Below are 20944 nucleotides of genomic sequence, written 5' to 3'. Positions count from 1 at the left end.
AAAACAAACAAACAAACAAAAACAAATACATAAAATGTTTTTGAATCATATCATTGAGTATGATCTTTGAGTCTGTCTGTCTGATTTTGCTCCATAATTTGATTTCAAAGTTTACCAACTAATCTCTTTCCTCTATTCCTTGAAATCAAATGAGTATCTTGATGTCCTAATGTTACTAATCTCTGGAAAATGTTCTGTGGATTTAGAAAGAATTAGTGGATTTTAGAATGAGAATTTCTGAAACTTCCTAATGAGTTTCATTTTGACAAATTCAGTTCAGCGCAGACTGAATAATAATAATAAATTGAAACTTACCTGAATATTTTGAACATGGTAATAGATGTTATATATTGAATAATTTAGACTGAATGAATATTACCTACATAGAGAGACAGGTATTACAAATCCAGGTGAATTCCTTTATTTCTTTATGAATTCATTGTTTATTTATTTCATTATTTAAGTTACAGGAGACTGAACCCTGAGGCACTTGACCACTGAGCTACTTCCTCAGATCTCTTACAGGCTTATTCCACCATTCCCAGGCAGGCATATAGCCAATTCACAAAGGAAATTGCAGAATAAAGAGCGAAACTGAAACTTCATAGTTCAAAGTAGAGAACAGTGCATATAAAGGATGCACATGAAACACAGGATGAACGCCAGATACAGGTTACTCTTGGGTGGAGGAAGAAAGTCATAGGAAAGGGCGTACCCGGAATTCTCAGGCTTATTTGCAGTTCTGTTTCTTCAGCAGGGCTCTGTATTCATGAGCATATGTTACTCTTTCTCTTACCTTTTTTCCCTATAATTTTTTAGGCCTGAAATATTTTGGCCACAAGGATTTCCTCCTGTTTTTCTTTCCTGGTTTTGTTTTGAAGATTCTAAATGCTGGGGATCCCTCTCTTGTGGAAGCCCTCCTTACTCTCTGTCTAAAGAAAGAAAGAAACTGTCATTTTACTCTTCAAACAAAGACTCTACATCTGAAGTGTTATTTGATCTTTTTTCAGTTGTGAGAAGTGTAAAGTCACTGGATAGTATAAATGGTAGTGATTTATAAACATTAACCCTGATTGTGTCTTTCTCCCCTAGGCTATCTGGTACAGTATTTACTGCTGTGGATGTGTCCTTGGGAAAGAAGGTAGCAACTTTTGTATACTTCCAGTTATTAGATTAGCTTTCTGTTTAGGAGAAAAACTAGATAAAGCTAACCAAGAGCAATAGAAATGTATTTTTAAAGTTGGATATGATGTAGGAATACATTAAAATAATTTTATAGCCATTCTCACCTTAGGGGGAACAAAGAAGGAATTATGTCATGAACAAGCAAGTATTAAAAAATATTGTCCCAGGTTTCAGTAAAAGGAGGCTGAGTTCCTGGCACTGGACTGAACCTAGATTGGTTAATCCACTGCAAATCAATCTGAAAATATTTAGGGTGTGTGTAGTGTAAAAATAGTCAGTGTGTATGTAAAAGTACTCCTTTTTTGTCAGTTCTGGTCTCACTGCATATAACGTGTTACTATTAATTATTAACTAGTTGGTGTTGGCTACCTTTTAAAAGAATGAGGGAAACCATTATTTTTATTCAATTCTATTTCCATTATAGGTTGCCATAAAGTGGATACAATTGAATAAGGAGCCACGAAAGGATCTGGTCCTTAATGAATTATTCATAATGAAGAACCTGAGACATCGAAATACAGTACAATACATAGACAGGTAAATATGTGTGAGGTTCTTTTAAGCACTGGGATAAAAATGTGGAAATTCGTAATCCCTTGGTTTGATGTAGGCTGGCTACTTCACAATGTCAATTTTGAGAAGTAAACGTAAGGGAGAAAGAGGAGAGATGAAAACAGAATATTCCAAGTGAGATGGTGCTTTTGTGACAAGGACATAACTTGGTACATGAGAAAGCAGCTAAATGCAGGACATTGCTGATGGTGTGAATATTCATTTCAAATGATCAGAAGCAGAAACATTAAGGAATGGTCCACTGGGATTTATGTCTTAAGCAGAGAGGTGACTAGCACACAATTCTGAACCTTTTAGGAGAGTTTTTATTTCAATGCTGTTCTTCATGGGAAAATTGTATATGTGTATCAAAAACTCATGTAGGCTGAGTGCAGTGGCTCATGCCTGTAATACAAGTGGCAGGGAAACCCGAGGCAAGAGGATCATGAATTCAAAGCCTGCCTTGGCAAAAAAGCAAGGTGCTAAGCAAGTCAGGGAGACCCTGTCTCTTAATAAAATTCAAAATAGAGCTGGGGATGTTTCTCAGTGTTCAAATGCCCCCTAGTCAGTCCCCAGTATGTGCCCCTCCTCAAAGAAAAATGCATGTAATTTAGAAATTGATCTTTACAAAGAACAAAACACAGAATGGAAAACTAAGTATGTTATATAATTCTTTAAAAAACTCTTCATATTTCTGAATGAATGTTGAGTAGTAAAAAATGATACTAGTGGTTTTATTAGGGTGTTACAGGAGATTTTCTTCCACATATAAATTTGTTTAGGATGGAGAAATGATAAACTATTATGATACTTTAACCCTAAATCTGGGATCTGCATTCATAGAAATAACTTTTCAAGTATATTTTTCTTCCTTTCAAATAATATTTCAAGTCAGCATAGAATGGTGGTTAAGACAAGCCATAGGATTTGGAATCCATAGAACTTGACTTCAGATGCTGATTCTGTCACTTATTATGTGACCTCATATGAGCTAGCTAACATCTTCAGCCTCTGTCAGCATATCTGCCAAAGAATACCAATGATTCCCATGTGATAGGATTATTTTGGATGGGAAAGTCTTATTTCTACACATTGACAATTATTATGGGAAAACTGTGACATAAAAATCATAATGAATATCACAATGACCCCTGAGTACTTGTTTGTGCTGTTACATAGTAACTTTCCAGTTTTCTTCTTAGGTCTCCAACTATCAGTTCTCCAGTGTTCTTCTTATGTTGCTTAACATTTGAACTGTTGAACATAGAGTGCCACATATTTAGAAAACTTAAAATGTGAACATGTTTTCCATGGTCTATTTGTAGTTACCTGTTAGGAGATGATTTGCTTGTAGTCATGGAGTACCTTTCTGGTGGGCCACTTACTGATGTCGTCACAGAAACTTGTATGGATGAAGCACAGATTGCTGCTGTGTGCAGAGAGGTACGTTTGCTCTATTTTGGATAAAGTAGGGTGTTGTGTGAGCAAGAGATGAGTGGAAGAAAGGTTTTCTGAAGAGGCAATATTTATCATACACATTTTCTGCAAGGAATTCCATATTGTTTTATCTTAAATGCCATTTCTAGCATTTCATGTGTAGGATAACTTGGGAATGAAGAATAGGCCCTTTTTTCTTTTTTTGTGGTACTGGGAATTGAAACCAGGTGCTCTCTGCCACTGAACTACATCCCCAGTCCTTTTGATCTTCATCTTTTTTTTTTTATTCTAAGGCAATCTCCAAAGTTGCCTAGGCTGACCTGGAATTTTTAATCCTCCTACCCCCATGTGAGTTGGGACTGGGATTACAAGCATGCCTGTTTAAGGCCTTTGAAGAATTAAATTTACAGGTAAATCTCATTGTAGACACCACAATAGTTTACCATCCAGACAGGGAAAATTGAGAATCAATGGGGATGCTATTAAAAACATGCCCCTCACCAGGTGTGGTGGTACATGCCTATAATCCCAGTGACTCAGGAGGCTGAGGAAGGAGGATCACCAACTCAAGTGCAGCCTCAGCAACTTAGCAAGGGCCTAAGCAACTTAGTAAGACCCTGTCTCCAAAGAAAAAATAAAAAGGACTGGAGGTGTAGTCAGTGGTAAATCTCTCTTAGATATATCCCCAGTACCCCACTTCTCACCCCCGATCCTCTCCCACTCCCCAAATGGAAACTAGAACTAAAACGGACAATCTAAGACATATGTTTAATTTTAATATGATTGTATCTGATTCTGGCTTCATTGAGCTCACTGAAGTTGAAAAAATTGGTGCTTTCTTTATATTTTTTAATGCATTCCTGATGTATTGTTTGCTTATGTTAGTAGAATTTTCCTAATTGCTCAAGTCCTAACCAACAACAAGTGTTTCATCTGTGTGTCTTTAACTTTTCTACAAAGAAGACTTTATATGGTCTGCTAATTGTCATGGAACCTGACACGACTTTTCCTGAAGTCACAGGGATCATTGTCATGAATGACAAACATAGAAAGTTTATGAGAGACAGTTCTATAATACATAGTGAATTATAAAATTTGTATAATATGTAGTGAATTATTTTTATTAAGGCAAAGTTCTGAAAAAATATAATTATGAGATGTGTTCCACCAAATGGTTAAAGAAGAAATCAGGACTCTTTCATAGTTCTGCATATTATATCCCTTAACAAATGTTGTTTGACACCCTAAAAACTAACCAAATTTTTACAAGAATTTATCTATTTACTCTTAATTTTTTTCTCAAATTTTTCATAGTTGATATGAAATCATTTTAATTGTTCTAATGACATTTACTTGTGTCTTCTTTGAAGTTCCAAAATATTTAAATGGTGACAATTTTATTTCTACTTTTTGTACCAGGGATTTTCTGTGACTTCATTCTTTTCAAGAATCTTAGTAAACGCCTGGTAAAAATGATATGATGATACCATTTATATCTTTGTTTTTCCTTGTATTACAGTAGAATATTTCGAATGAGATTTTTAGGATTTAGAATTAATGAGCAGAGTTTATTTTTCTACTCTGATATTAATAAGAGTAAAAATATAGCTAACTTTTCCCAAATTTATTATTTATCCTTTTAGTTTACATTCAGAGGCCATAGGGGACAGAAAAATTTAAAAACTCATCTTATATTTGTACTTATGGAAGGGAAGAATTTCTCTTACTTTTTTTTTATTTTTACAGAGTACATATTGATTGATTGTACACAAATGGGGTACATCATTTCGTTTCTATGTTTGTGCATGATGTAGGTTCATACTATTTGTGTAATCACAGGTGTACATAGGGTAATGACTTCTGTCTCATTGCACCATTTTACATACCCACTCCCGCTCATTTCCCACTGCATAAAGTTCCTCCATTCTTCTCTGCCTCGAAATCCCCCACCCCCAATATGTATCATCTTCCACTTATCATGGAAGACATTTGGCTTTTGGTTTTTTGGGATTGGCTTATTTCACTTAGCATGATATTTTCCAATTCCATCTATTTATCTGCAAATGCCATCATATTATTGGTCTTTATGGATGAATAATATTCCACTGTGTATATATACCACAGGTTCTTCATCCATTCATCTGTTGAAGGGTATCTAGGTTGGTTCCACAATGTACCTCTTATGAACTGAGCTGCTAAAAGCATTGATGTGGCTGGGTTACTGTAGTATGCTAATGATAAGTCCTTTGGGTACAAACCGAGGATTTGGATAAATCAGTTCAAAGGTGGGTCCATCCCAAGTTTCCTGAGGATTCTCCACACTGCTTTCCAGAGTGGCTGCACCAATTTGCAACTCCACCAGCAATATAAAAGTGTGTCTTTTCCCACACATCCACGCCAACATCTAATATTGTTTGTGTTCTTGATAATAACCATTGTAATTGGAGTAAGATAAAATCTTAGAGTTGTTTCAATTTTCATTTCTCTAATTACTAGGGATGTTGAACACTTTTTCATGTTTATTAATTGCCTGTATATCTTCTTCCGTAAATGTCTGTCCAGTTCCTTGGCCCATTTATTGATTGGGTGCTTTGTATTTTTGGTGTAAAGTTTTGTAAGTTCTTTATAAGTTTTGGAGATTAGTTGTGTATCTGAAGCACATGTGTAAAAGATTTTCTCCCACTCCTTAGGCTCTCTTTTCACGTCATTGATTGAATCCCTTGCTGAGAAAAAGCTTTTCAGTTTGAGTCCATCCCATTTATTGATTCTTGCTTTGATTTCTTGTGCTTTGGGAGTCTTGTTAACGAAGTCTGATCCTAAGGCAACATGATGATTATTCAGTTTGTTTTCTATTTGGTGCATGATCTCTGGTCTAATTGCTAAGTCTTCGATCCATTTTGAGTTGAGTTATGTGCAGGGTGAGAAGTAGAGTTTTAATTTCATTTTACTGCAATATGGATTTCCATTTTTCCCAGCACCATTTGTTGAACAGGCTATCTTTTCTCCATTGAATGTTTTTGACTCCTTTGTCTAGTATGAAGTAACTGTATTCATGTGGGTTCTGTGTCTTCTGTTCCATACCATTGGACTGCCTGTCTATTTTAGTGCCAATAAAATGCCATTTATGTTTATTGCTCTGTAGTGTAGTTTAAGTTCTGGTATTGTGATACCTCCTGCTTCATTGTTCCTGCTGAGGATTGTTTTGACTATTGGAGATTTCCTATTCTTCCAGATGAAGTTCATGATTGCTTTCTATTTCTATGAGGAATGTCATTGTGATTTTAATTGGAATTTTATTGAATCCCCATTGCACCTTTGGTAGAATGTCCATTTTGAGGAGATTAAGTCTGCCTATCCAGGAACATGGGAGATATTTAATCTTCTAAGGTTTTCTACAAATTCTTCCTTTAGTGTAGTATAGTTTCATTGTAGAGCTCTTTCACCTCTTTTGTTAGATTGATTGCCAAGTATTTTTTTCTGAAGCTATTGTGATACATCTTTGTCTGGTTTTGGTATCAGAGTGACACTAGCTTCATAGAATGAGTTTGGAAGGGTTCCCTCTTTGTATTCCCTGCAATACTTTGAGGAGTACTCGTATTAGTTCTTCTTTAAAGGTCTTGTAGAATTCGGCTGAGAATCCATCTGCTCCTAGCCTTTACTTGGTTGGTAGTCTTTTGATGACTTCTTCTAATTCAGTGCTTGCAATTGATGTATTTAAATTGTGTACATCTTCGTGATTCAGTTTGGGAGGATCATAAATCTCTAAAAATTTGTCGGTGTCTTTGATATTTTCTATTTTACATTATAATATTTTGAATGAGATTTTTAGTAGTTAGAAATAATATGCAGACTTTGTTGTTCTTCCTTAATGGTAATAAGAATAAAATACAACTAACTATTCCCAAATGTAACATCATCCTTTGAGTTCATATTCAGAAACCATTGGGCAAAGAAAATTTTAAAATCTCATCTTCTTTTTGTTGTTAAGGAAAGGAAGAATTCATTCTTACTTTCTTTAAGAAAATGTTTTCTGTTGTAAATGGAGACAATGACATCATTCCATGTATTTACTTTTAATTGTGGTGTTTTTTTGTGTGTCTGTTTCTTTTCTTCATTTCAGGTCTGGGGATCAGGCCTATAGAGTCTCACATATACTAGGCAAGTTCTTTACTAATGAGCACTACCACTAACATACTATTTCATTAGTGATGCCAGATTGTGCATATAGGTTAACATAAAATCTACCAGAGAAGAAATGAAGAGGACGTTGGTTCATCACCTTGACAATTCACTGAATGCAACCAGACCACCCTCATTAATACCTGCTTCTCTCAGGGACTCATATGTTTAGACTTCTGAGTACCTTAGGGTTCAAGTGCAAATAACTGCAAGTTTATTTTCTACTGTTGAAGTAATTTCTAAAGAATTTATGCTTATTTATCAAGTACTGTGTGCTGTTAGGCATTTAAACCTGAAAAGCCTAGAGGTTGTATGGACTCATCCATCATTTTATAAGAGAGTACTGAAGACTAAGTTTAAAAATCCATGGCACAGACTGGGGCTGTAACTCAGTTGTAGACCATTTGTGTAGCATACACATTGCCCTGGATTTGATCCCCACCTAGGAATTGGCATATGTCTGCAGTCTCAGCCATTCTGGCCAACACAGAAAGGTCTCACCTAAAACAAACAAACAAAAAAGTCACTAGGAAAAAAAGTCCTGATGGGAAATTATCTAATAAGGTCTCCAGATGAGATCAGAGTATGGCAGGGATATTGCTACTAATTAACATATTATATTTTCAGCACTTTGCATTTGAGAGGAGATTTTTCTTTATAAATGTTCAGTGTTGCAGGGGTTTGGGTGAGGGCTAGAGGTAGTGCTCAAGCCATAAGTACTACTCTAACTCCTCTGGGAACTAGGTATTGGGACTTTTCAGGAATGTTCATTGATATGTGTTTTCTTTTGTTCAGTGCTTACAGGCATTGGAGTTTTTACATGCTAATCAAGTGATTCACAGAGACATCAAAAGTGACAATGTCCTTTTGGGAATGGATGGATCAGTGAAACTTAGTGAGTAACAAGTGGAGAAAAGCATTTACTTTTTTGTACTTTCCTCCCTTTTTAATGTAAAATCTCTTTGTTACCATTTTTCAAAATTTATATAAGAAAGGGAAAGAATGAAGTGGTAAAGGCCATGAACTGCGAACTAGACTGGGTTTAAACAGCAGATTTGCTACTCTTTGCTGAATAATGTTGGGCAAGTTAATCTCTTTGTGTCTCTTTTCCCATTTATTCACTGAGGAGGATAATAGTACCAACTTCAGAATATTTAAGGAGATTAAAGATGAAAATGTCAAAAAACAATGCCTGAGACTCTCATAGCATTGATGCCATTTTGAAGAGACTAATTTGAATTTGTTCCTGCCATCTGTTAGACTAGTTTTTCTGATTGTACTCTTCATCAATATCTGAGATTTGTACAGTATAGCCTCATCAAGGAGAAGGCTATATGACCATGATGTCAGAGATGACAAGGGACATATCCCACTTTTCAAAGTTTTTTCTCCTTGAGACACAATAGAGTCATGAAAATCATCCTGAGCTTCTTTGCTGTGTTCATAATCTCTGAATTCCTGCCCTGCCCTCTGTAGGTCTCAAGTAGAACTATGAAACTACAACTTCTAAAGGTTATTCAATCAGGTCCTCAAAATATAAGATTGTATCTTTGAATTCTCTTAGTGGGAAAGTTGTAAGTAGATAATCACATCCATTTTTGGATAATATTTTTTGATGACTTGGACGTTTACTATATAAATGATCTTCGGTGAATTAACTAAAACTATATATGCCTTGTTTTCCCATAATGGACAATGAGAATAATTGTAATAGTAAGCAGGGCCTGGAATTGTTGCTCAGTGGTAGAGAGCTTGCCTGGCATGGGTGAGGTCGTGGGTTCAATCCCCAACCCTGCATATAAAAAAAAATAGACAAAATAAAACATCCTTTGACAACTAAAGATATTAAAAAAAAAATAGAGAGCATAACTTGAGCTGGGCACAGTGTGGCATGCCTATAATCCCAGTGATTTTGGAGCCTGAAGCAGGAGGATCACAAGTTCAAAGCCATCCTCAGCAACTTAGTGAAGCCCTAAGCAACTTAGTGAGACCCTATCTGAAAATATATAAAAAGCACTGGAGATGTTGCTCAGTGGTCAAGCAATCGTGGGTTCCATCCCTGGAAAAAAGCCCCCCACCAACAACAAGAAAAAAAAAACCGTATGTGAGGCTGAGGTTACAGATCATGGTAAAGCACTTACCTAGTATGCAGAAGACCCTGGAATTAATTCACCACCAACACATACACACACACAGACACACACACACACACACACACACAGACCCACCCATCCACAGACACAGAAATGAATAAATTCAAAAGAAATCACCCATGTTTGGCTTGCCTGGCACACCCCTATAATTTCAGCAACTCTGGAGGATGAGGCAGGGGATTGAAAGTTCAAAGCCAGCTTCAGCAACATAACAAGGTCCTAAATCAGCTCTCTCAGACCCTTTCTATAAATAAAATAATTTTAAAAGTCTGGAGATGTGGTTCAATGTATAAGTGTCAATTCAAAGAAAATGTAAATTTCCCACAACCTGTAGGAAAAAAATTACCTATTTCTCTTATTTATTTATTTATTTTTTTGCGGTGCTGGGGATAACCTATTTCTTATAGTTATTATGAGGATTAGATATTTTAACAAGGTACTTGGAATGGTACTGGGGTTTTATAAACATGCATTTCATTATAATCCTTATTTTTCCTAACATTAGTCTTCTCATATTCACCCCTATAACTTAATCCATTTATGCAACACAATTAGTAAAAGTATATTCTCTGCAACATGGTACAGAAAAACTAAAACTATCTTAAATGTCAAACAGTAAAGGAATGGTACTTTGGTATATTTATACACTCTAATATCGTTTTTAAGCGAGGCACATAAATGTACTAATATGGAAGGATCTCTGAAAACAATACCTTACAAAATATCCTAGTTAGGTAAAAGCAATCAAGCAGTTCATAGCTATTATTCATTCCTATGTAAATACAAAAGAGGCTGAAGGTTACAGACCTGATGTCAGTAGTTCATAAGTGATTGAATGGCTTTAACAGGAGAAGGGAAGACTGTAAATACACATCCTGACTCTGCACAAAATCAATCTCAAGTACTAACAGAGGTTTTCTATTCCTCAGTCATACTTGAGATAGTTGGAAGTAGATTAATGCTGGTAAGTACCTTGACAGTGCAACTGTACTTAAATATGGCTTTTTTCTTCTATACTCTCTGCTAAATTGTATGCTTAATCATACTAGTTTCTCTTTATTTTCTTCTAAAGAAGTTTCAGTGTCTTGACCTTTGACTGATTCAGTTCATTTTGGTTTGGTGTCCACCTTTGGTGATTTTCCCCTGCTTTTTGAATCTCTTTCAGTTTTAATATAACATTTTGAATAAAATATATTCTTCAGGATAAAAACCCTCCTAATAATTTGCTCTTTATTGAAGGAAGGAAAAGCAAAATTGGAAGTCTGTAACATCATCAATATATTTTAATCCCAGTTTGGATTATTTTATTATTAAATTCATTTTTTAAAAAATCAATAAAAGCACCTAATAGTCAAAATGTAATTATGTCACCTGAGCTGGGCTCTCTTATAAAAACCATACCTAGAACTATTAACTCTAGATATTTCATTTTTGTATCTTAGCCGACTTTGGTTTCTGTGCTCACATCACCCCTGAGCAGAATAAACGCACTTCTGTGCTTGGAACACCTTGCTGGATGGCACCAGAAGTGGTTAGAGGGAAAAGTTATGGCCCTAAAGTGGATATCTGGTCTCTGGGTATCATGGCTATTGAGATGGTCGAAGGAGAGCCTCCATACCTCCGGGAAGGCCCCTCAAGGGTAAGACCATTTTAATGCCAACCTTTCCTTAAGACGTTTGTAAAGCTTCCTTCTGTTGTTCATTGATCAAGAATTTATAATCAAAACTTAAGAAAACCTAATCTACCCTTATTTTGAATCTACACATCAAATTACTTTTTATTTATAAAGCTGAATGTATAGGCTAAAGAGTGTAGATTTTTTTTAGTAAGCAGTACGGTTTCTTGGTAGGAGTAAATGGAAGAATAGTCTCAACTTTGTACATAGTTGTTGTACCCTAGTTGGATACCTTTGTTTTAAAATAAGTTGTTTAGTTGTCAATGGATCTTTCATTTTATTTATTTATATGTGTTGCTGAGTATGGAACCCAGGGCCTGGCACATGCCAGGCAAGCATGTCCCACTTCTCCACACCTCCAGCCATAGATGCTTTTACTACAAAGTTAGAGGTACCTTTCCTACACATCTTTGTGCCCTAGATATAGAAATCATGTTATCAACTTTCATCTTCAGCTTCTGAAAATTAATGTCCAGAACAGAGGAAAGCATGATGACACCTCTAAGAAAGGTATATAACTGACACATTTCATGTCCATTCTCAAACAGAGTAGACTTTAAACAAATATAAATACTCTAGCTGTTGAGGTGAAGAACTTTGCCCATCATCCCACCTGTGTTGTGACCTCACATCATTAATTATTAAGGAAATATAAACCAAAACCAGAGAACACCACTTTACACCTCATGTCAGACAACAATCAGTGCTGATGAGAATGTGGGACAACTGGAATTGTTGGCCAGGTTCAGTGGTGCACACCTGTAATCCCAGGTACTTGGCAGGCTGAGGTAGGAGGATTGAAAGTTTTAAGGCAGCCTGGGGATCCTCACAAAACTCCTCAAAATAAAAAAAAGCAGGCTGTGTATATAGTTTTTAGAAGAACACTTCTGAGTACAACTCCTAGTATTACAAAAATAAAATTAAAGAAAGCAAGGTTGGAACTCACATATATTGCTGGTGGGAATTTAAATAAGTGCTTTAGAAACAATTTGACAGTCTTTATGATGTTAATATTCAGGACACAAGGTCAAGTGGGTATAGACAGACAAAAAGAGAGCTGGCACCCTGACACAGGTCATATCTAAGAGTTGATGAAGTAGACCTGCAAGGAGACTAAGAAGGAATGGTAGGAAATATGAGTAAAACTAGATAAAGATATACCTTGAAATCCACAGACAAAAAGTGAGGGAGAGATCTGCTTGGGAGACACTACAGTTACTTCCATTAAGATGAAGACTGAGCCTTGATCAATTTAGATGTAATTTTGGTGAACACTTGGAATGGGGTCATCATCTTATCAAAATCATGTAACAGGGACCAGATAAACACCACTACCTGATCTTCTCCTAGAAAATACATTATATGAATCAGTGGTTTTCTAGACATTGCAGAATACAATGAATGAAGGACAGTGATGTCTGAAAGTGAGTAGCAACTGAAATCAACCCTACAACTGCCCTGGTTTCCAGGCCATGTACAGATAGATATAAGCGAGATGGGGCATTGGAGGAAAAGCTGTGATAGGAGGAAAGCTGAAGTGTCCCAAGACCTGTGGAGGGCCCCCCCTTAAGCATTCAACAGAGAATGGTGTGAAGAACCAATTGGTGAGAAGAACTCTGATGTATAATTATCTGATCAGGTTGGAAAGGACTGAGCTGAGGTACAGTTCAGTGGTAGAGTACATGCCTAGCATGCACAAAACCCTCAGTTCAACCTCCATCACTAGAAACAAACCCCAGGACTGGGTGAGATGGTGCCCACCCTCATCCCAGCCTGTTGGAAGTCTGAGGGATCATGTAGCTCAAGTCTGGGTAACATAGTTAGACCCCCAGCTCAGAGAAACTAGATGGGAAAGAGAAGCGCCTGCCACATGTGCAGGCCCTGGGGTAGTGTCTGTTTCCATCAGCCACCATGGAAAACATAGCCTTTCACACACACTGAGTAGAAGACTCACAAGAGCCTTGTCTCCATGATGGGAGATTAATCACCCTTAAATTAAAAACTGTTTCAGTTTTACCTCACAAATATCAGAAATAAGACCCTAATAGCTTAGAAGTTAATCCCAGAACACACCTCAGTAATATTTATATGGCCACAACTATAACCATGGTTATACTCAGGCGTCAGAAGAGGCTAGTCTTCAGCATCTTCTGCTGTCTCCAAGAGAAGTCTTGTTGTACCCCTGTGAAACCAGTTAATTCCCACATGTCATCAACTATCAGTAGATCCAGAATCTGACACAGATGGGCTGGTCATGTATGAGCTTACTGTGCATTCCCAGGCTCAATCTGGAAAAGCACCTTGGCCTGCAGGTAGGGCAGTTGTCCAGGCATGGGTGAGAAAGGAATCTGGTGTGAGAAGGGTGAGTATTGTGCATCAGGTGCTCTCAAGATACCAGGAATCTAAGAAGACCCACGTGTATCAGAGCCTGTCCAGAAGATGAAGGGCCATGACCCAAAACAAAGCAGATTCTCATGGAACACACCCACAAGATGAAGGCAGACAAGACATGTAAGAATCATGCCTGACCTGGCTGAGGCCCAGGCATGTGAAACAGGGAAGAACACAAGATTTGTTAAGATCACCTCGAGGGGAAGAAATGAAGAGGAGATCATCAAGACTGTTCAAAGATGAAGCAAGCCAGAAAAAAACTCTACCTCCTGTATGGCCTCCAAAGTTATATAGGTCAGTCATTCAAAGAAAAGGAGCTTTGATCAGCCTGGAAAATATAAGAGAATATATATAGGGATCCAGAAGCGGCCAGGACTAACAAGCACCCAGATATCCAAAGTTTTGAAAGACAAAGTGGTAGGAAAACTAAGTTCATCTTGAGGAGCAAATATTCAGCTGAAACAACCCAGAAGTGACACAGAAAAAAGAATTAGCACACAAGGTCAGTAAAATAGTTTTTATAATTATAGCCCAAGTATTAAAGAGTCAGATATTTGGAAGACGTATTTTTAAAAGACCCAAATGTAAGTTAGTTTTGTGTTGTGATTTGGATATGAAGTGTCCCTGAAGAGCTCCTGTGTTAATGCAGGACTATTTGTAAGTGAAATGAGAGCATTGGGAGAGTCATCACCAGTCAGTCTCTCCTAGTTTGAATGCACTGGGTGGTACCTGTAGGAGTGTGGCTGGATGAGATGGGACCCTGGAGGCTGCCCTCCAAGGGCTCATTTTCCCTGTTCTCTGTTTTCCCGTTCTCCCACTCTGTGCTTTCTGGCCACCTTGAGCAGAACAGCACTCCTCCTTCAAGCCCTGTCTCATGATGTTCTGTTTCACATTGAGCCCACAGCAATGGAATCCGTGTACTATGGACTAAACCTCTGATACTGTGAGCAAAATACCTGTTCCTCTAAGCTTTGTCCTCAGGCATTTTTTCCCTTTGACAAAAAACTGACTAGCACATTATGGAAACTATAATATTTTTGGTTGGATTAGTGATAGATTATTGTAGCAATAGAAATGAGCCACATTGAAGCAGAAAGATACAGGAAAAAAATTTTAAATGCAATACAACAAGTGAGCTGGAAGACAGTTTCAAGTGTTTTAGTAAATGTGGAATGAAGTTCTGAAAGAAAAGTCAACCCAGAAATCTACCTTTCAAAAGCTAAACAACAGGTTTCTCAAATATATGAAAGTTGAATGTACTTCTAACTATATGGATAAATATATGAATTTTTGTTATGTGAATATCTTTAAAAGTTAAAATTAGTTACATAAAAATAATAACGGTGGAGACAGGAGATATGCATTTGTAAAATGACAATAAATCTTCAGGGCCAAGGGAAGAACCCTAGGGGTTTTGTCCTGTGTCACAGGATGTATCACTTGATGATAGAAGGGAAGAGTATGGGCATAGAAAGATGCATATATTAAATGGCAAATTTGAAAGCTGTGACTAAAAGCTACAGATTAATAAAAAACAAAAAAGAGGAAATTCCTGGGCTGGAAATTTCGCAGTCGTGGAGATTTACATAGTGTGTAAGGACCTAAATTCATCTACTAGCCCCCCAAAATAAATCATTAAATGAAAAAGCCATGCTGCAATGTGTACAAATATCAAAACATCACATTGTACCCTATAAATATATATGATTATTAGTACTCAATTAAAAATAAACTTTTAAATTTTAAAAAGAGGCTAGATCAAGGGAGGTATATCTTATGGGGCAAGTGAGAGTGTAGGTTAACCAAAGCAGACGCAATTTGATCATCAATACACAGTTGTAAGGAATTATAACTTGAAATTTAAAATAAATATTTGAGTTCATGCTGATAAAAATGATTGAATAAATCCATTTGGGAAAAGAGACAGAACAATCACCCATGCTGAGGAATTCTAACATTTCTGTGGATTCTCCACCCTGCAGGAAGTAGAGGATAACTCACGTGTGGACTGAATAGAGTGACTTACAGTGAGCAGAGTATGGAAAGAGAAGAGACGCTTCCCAATGGAAACACTTATCAAGACATTAGTCAGGTTATAAGGTCAACCTGAGCAGTCATAAATCATGTTGCTAATATGTCCCCTTCATATGATGCAATGAAAAGAGTGGTGTTGCCAGTCATGGTGGTCAAGCTAGTGAAGACTAGAGGGTCACAATTTGGAGGCGAGACTCCACAATGTAGTGATACCCTGTCTCAAAGTTTAAAATGAAAAGGACAGGGGCTGTAACTCAGTGGGAGAGCACTCCTGGGATCAATCGCCAGTACTACAAGAGAAGAAAAGGAAAGTAAAGAAAGTGGCACTGTTAATCCTGCGACCTTCCTCTCAAAAGCCCATAATTGTGAGATAACCATACCAAAGTCAGACGCATTGTATTGGAGGGGTATCCTACAAAGGATTATGTAGTACCTGACTGGTGCTCCTCAAAACTCTCTACAGTCACCAAAATCAAGGGAAGCCTGAGAAATCCCAACAGTCAAGAGGCAGCTAAGGAGACATGACAACTGAGTGCATGTGTCTTAGGACAGGAATGGAGAGTAGGAGAGTGAGTGGAGTAGGGAGATGTAGTGTGACTGCTGAAGGCACGAGGAGCCCATATGAGGTTAGTGGATGTCAATGGTAAGTGATGCCACCCATTGGAGATAAGTGGTGTTTATCCACTACATTGAGCTGATGGATACAGGAAAGAAGTCCACACATGTAAGCACATCTTAGCCAGATAAATGCTGTCAAGTGAGTGGGAGAGGGTCATGGAAGGGACATGTGAAAGGAAGGATGAACACTGAATGTCCTATGGGATTTTAGGTTCCAGTGGAGTCGGAGGATTGCTGACCTTGGAGTACTGGGAGTACAAAAGATAGGAGGTAGAGGCAAAAACACAGTAAGGGTGGTGGTTGCTCGTATCTGTCCTGGTAGAGGGAAGGACATAGTGTATAAGGTGAGAAAGGCAAGCCCTGAGAGCATGAGAGCAGAGGACAATGAACTGCAGCAGGCATCTGTGCAGCTATTGATGTAGCCACCAATCAGGACAGGAGTAATGTGAGAGGTAACAGTGCAAAGAGCTGTGATCTCAAAGGAGTGAGGAGGGAATGACCTGGGGTTTAGTAAGCATTGAAAACAAGGAAAGGTAGATTTGTCTTCAAAAGACTGCATATTAGAGAAAAAGAAGAGTGAAGACTTCAGAGAGCAATGAGAAGCCAAAATGACACTTGCTTTATCTCTAGACCTAGAGTTGGGTGAGAAGAAATGTTGCCCCTGAATGCACAGCTGGTGAAAGTAAGGAGCATGTTCAGAGCCATATGGGCATTAGGGTGGAAATACTGGGGGAGAACTGGGAGTCCTGGGCTGCTTATGATCATTAACATAAATGAAAATAAAGAGTAAAGTGAGTCAGATGTCAAGGTGGTAGGAGATTAGGGGCAGCCAAGCGTGGACTCTTGGGGTGATAATACTGAGCTTGAGTATTTTATGGACTCCCATGCTTATCCCTTCAGATGGAGGTATAGGGGTTTCCAACAGTCTTGAGACCTTAATGTGAAATTAATTTCTGTCTGAGGCTTGAGGTCTTAGAATAAAATTAATGCAGGAGAAAATCTAGGTGACCTTGGGTTTCACAGTGTTTTTAGGTACAACACTGTTTTAAGGACCATCCATGAAGGAATATATTGGTGTTCTTAAAATTACAATCTTGTTAGGCTGAGGTTGAGGCACAGTGGTAGAGTGTTTGAGTAGCATTCATGAATCCCCAGTGCTCAATCCTCAGCACCACAGAAAAGCAACAAAATGAATTTATATATAGAAATATGTATACATGTATATATTATTTGTGAGAAGTCTACTGTACAGAAATGCAGGATATCAAGAATAAGAAAATGAGTGTCTAATATGGTAACAGTATAGGATCCACATTTTAAATCAGGTAGGTATTTGGAAAATACATTAGCAAGGCTCTCTAGTTGTGTCTTCAATATTAAAGGAAGTCAGTGAGATTTATTAAAGTGTTTCTCCTGTCTCACATGGCAACTCAGCGATGGTCTGTGTTGTCTGCTTCATTTCCAAACTTAAACTTTTACTATAAAAGGGTCAATTAATTAGAAATAATTTCATATGTTGAAATTTAAGGATAATATTAAAAAATTAAAGAATACAAAGATTTTCTGAAGAGGGGTTGTTTCAATTATGAAAACACCTATATTTTAAGTCACTGTTCAATCTAGCCGTTTTAGGATCTGTTACTAGGAATGATGAAGCTGGCATATAGCTAATTTAGCAAGAGAGTTTCAGCAAATCCAACTGTTTTGAAATATGACTTTTAAATAGCTTGGGAATGTTTAACAGGATTGTACACATTTATAGAAGGATTGACCTCCCTGTTGTTTTTATTTTTATGTACCATAGGTGGTGTTTTTATACTTGTTGTGGATTATGTTTTCTTAAGCAAGATGCATTGCATTCATTGTTCAACACAGAAAAGATGATCTTGCCCCGCCTGGTGGCACACATCTGTAATCTCAGGTTCTGGAGAGGCAGAGGCAGGAAGATCTCAAGTTAGAGACCTGCCTGGGGAAATTAGAGATACCCTATCTCAATGTAAATTAAAGAGAGGGCTGGGGTACAGCTCAGTGTTAGAGCACTTACTTGCCTATAGCATGCCTGGTTGAATTCTTTAAGAACCCACTAAAATTAGAGAGTGCGAGCGAGAGAGCAAAGGAAGTGAAGGAGAGTGGTTACAAATTCCAAAAGGTTAGCAATAATCACTACCTAACTTTAGTATTTAGTGATTCTCTTTGAAGAATTAAGGTGGGCTGGAGATGGTCACTGATAGAGTGCTTGCCTAGTATGCAAAGGCCCTGGATTATTTGATCCCAACACCACACACACACTCACACACACACACACACACACACAAAACAAAAACAAAAAACAAAAAACAAAAAAAAACAGTTCCATAAACTTGATAGAGTACATTATAACTTTGTTGAGCTACATTAAGACTGTCAGGACTACCTTATGCAATGGTTGCACACCTGTAATCATGGTGACTCAGGAGGCCAAAGAAGGAGATCACAAGTTGGAATCAGCCTCAACAATTTGGTGAGACCAGGTCTCAAAAATGAAAAAAAAAATAAGTGTTAGGGATGTAGCTCACTGATAAAGCAACCCTGCCATCGTCCCCACATTACCCACTCCCCGTAAAAAAAGCTCACAGATGATGTTCTATTTTTAGACTTTCGAACTTATAAGAGAAAACGGAATGCCAGAACTCCCAAATGTAGAGAAAATTTCCACAGTATTTCATCATTTCTTAACATCATGCTTACAAGAGGATGTGGAGAAAAGAGGATCAGCCACAGAATTATTACAGGTAAATTTGGAATGGATGTCATTTTGGAAAATGTTGAATTTTTTTAATACCCAACAGAAAGTTTTCATAGTGTTAATAACACTTCATTATTCATTGATAACTACTGAATAATGCAGCTACTACATTAATATTGTGGGCTGGGTTTGTGGCTTAGTGGTAGAGCGCTTGCTAGCATATGTGAGGCCATTGGTTTGACTCTCAGCACCACATAAAATTAAAATAATGTAATGTGTCCACCTGTAACATACATATATATATATATGTACATAAAAGTTTAATATAGTTGTACTTTTTTATATTATGATATTGTATTCATTCAATTTTGGAATGAGTGTATTTATGAGCTATTTTACTGTTGATGTTTGGAAATTAGGAAAATTAAGCAACTGTCTGTTCAACTATGGAAGTTATGTACTGATTAGGAGTGGTTTGGGCAGTTATTAACATATGTATTTTTTAAGAAATTTGTATTCATAAGTAGACTTCAGGGCTTAGTAGAAAGGAATTGTTTTGTTTCTCTTTTGATAACCTTCATGCTCTTCCCCATTTCCTGATAGCACCCCTTCCTGAAAATGGCTAAGCCGTTATCTTCATTGACACCACTGATCCTGGCAGCTAAGGCACAAAAGAGGAGTCGTCATTAAGATCATTGACGTGGTTCATGTTGAATTTTACATTTGCTAGCATGGAAATCTTTCTACATTTAATAAAATGATTCTTGTAAAAGACATGTGACATGAAAATTGCCTTTTTAACCATGTTAAGTAGACAACCCAGTGGCATTAATTACACTCAATATACTGTACAACCTTCTCTTCCAGAACAGTTTTGTCACTCCAACCAGAAGCTCTGCCACCATAAAGGAATAACTCCCATTCCTCCTCCTCCAGTCCCTGGCTGCCACTAATTATTATTCCTCTTATATTTGTTCTAATTAGTTATACATGACAATAGAATGCACTTTGACACATTATATGTAAATGGAGTATAACTTCTCATGTTTCTGGTTCTACATGATGAACATCATATCCATCATGTAGTCCCACATGCACACAGGGTGGTAATGTCTGAACCATTCAACTATCCTTCCTATCCCCATAAGCCTGCCCCTCCTTTCAATCTCTTGGCCTAAACCTAAGAAACTCTATACTTTGCTAGTCACCCCTGTTATTGTGAATTTGCATCCACATATCAGAAAAAAGTTTTCACTTTTTGTTTAGTGGATTGACTTATTTCTCTTAGCATGATATTCTCCAGCTCCATCCAATTACTGGTAAAATCATTATTTCATTCTTCTTTAAGGCTCAGTAATATCTATGGTGTATATATACCACATTTCTTCATGCATTCATCTGTTGAAGAGCACTGAGGTTAATTCCATATTGTAGTTTTTATGAGTTGAGAAGCTATAAGCATTGATATGGCTGCATCACTCTACTTTGCTGATTTTAAGTACTTTGGGTGTAGACTAAGGAGTGGGATAATTGGCGAAATGGTGTTTCCATTCCAAGTTTTTGAAGGACTCTCCGTACTGCTTTCCATAATGGTTTCAGCAGTTTGCAGTCCCACCAGCAATGTATGAGTGTCCCTTTGCCCTACATCCACACCAACATTTATTCTTGCTTGTATTCTTGACAATTACCTGTCTGAATGGAATGAGATGAATTCTTAGAGTACTTTTGATTTCCACTTCTCTAATGGCTAGAGATTTTGAATCATCTTTTCATATATTTGTTGATGGATTGTTTTTCTTTTCTGTGAAATATCTGTTCAGTTCCTTAGCCCATTTATTGATTGGCTTATTTGGTTTATTGGTGTTAAGTTTTTTTGAGTTATTTATATGTTCCAGAGATTAATACTCTATCTGAGTGCAGATGGCAAAGATTTCCTTACTTTCTGTAGGCTCTCTCTTCACACTATTGATTGTTTCCTTTGCTGAGAAGAAGCTT

The 20944-nt window shown here is 37.2% G+C and overlaps 1 protein-coding gene and 1 pseudogene across 1 annotated transcript in view; both read left to right on the top strand.

Moving 5' to 3' along the window:
• The window catches only part of LOC124992782 (serine/threonine-protein kinase PAK 2-like), a 93598-nt gene extending 73959 nt beyond the window's left edge, over positions 1-19639 (top strand). The window contains exons 6-12 of the mRNA XM_047564032.1: positions 1093-1141; positions 1610-1722; positions 3063-3180; positions 8149-8248; positions 10949-11145; positions 18858-18995; positions 19553-19639. Of these exons, the coding sequence (XP_047419988.1) occupies positions 1093-1141; positions 1610-1722; positions 3063-3180; positions 8149-8248; positions 10949-11145; positions 18858-18995; positions 19553-19639 (802 nt within the window). The remainder of the gene's footprint in view (positions 1-1092; positions 1142-1609; positions 1723-3062; positions 3181-8148; positions 8249-10948; positions 11146-18857; positions 18996-19552) is intronic.
• The window catches only part of LOC124992739 (zinc finger CCHC domain-containing protein 14-like), a 231746-nt pseudogene that overhangs the window by 188037 nt on the left and 22765 nt on the right, over positions 1-20944 (top strand).

The sequence above is a fragment of the Sciurus carolinensis genome, chromosome 9 (assembly GCF_902686445.1).
Source record: "Sciurus carolinensis chromosome 9, mSciCar1.2, whole genome shotgun sequence".
Taxonomy (NCBI): domain Eukaryota; kingdom Metazoa; phylum Chordata; class Mammalia; order Rodentia; family Sciuridae; genus Sciurus; species Sciurus carolinensis.
This window is presented reverse-complemented; position numbering and strand designations above follow the sequence as displayed.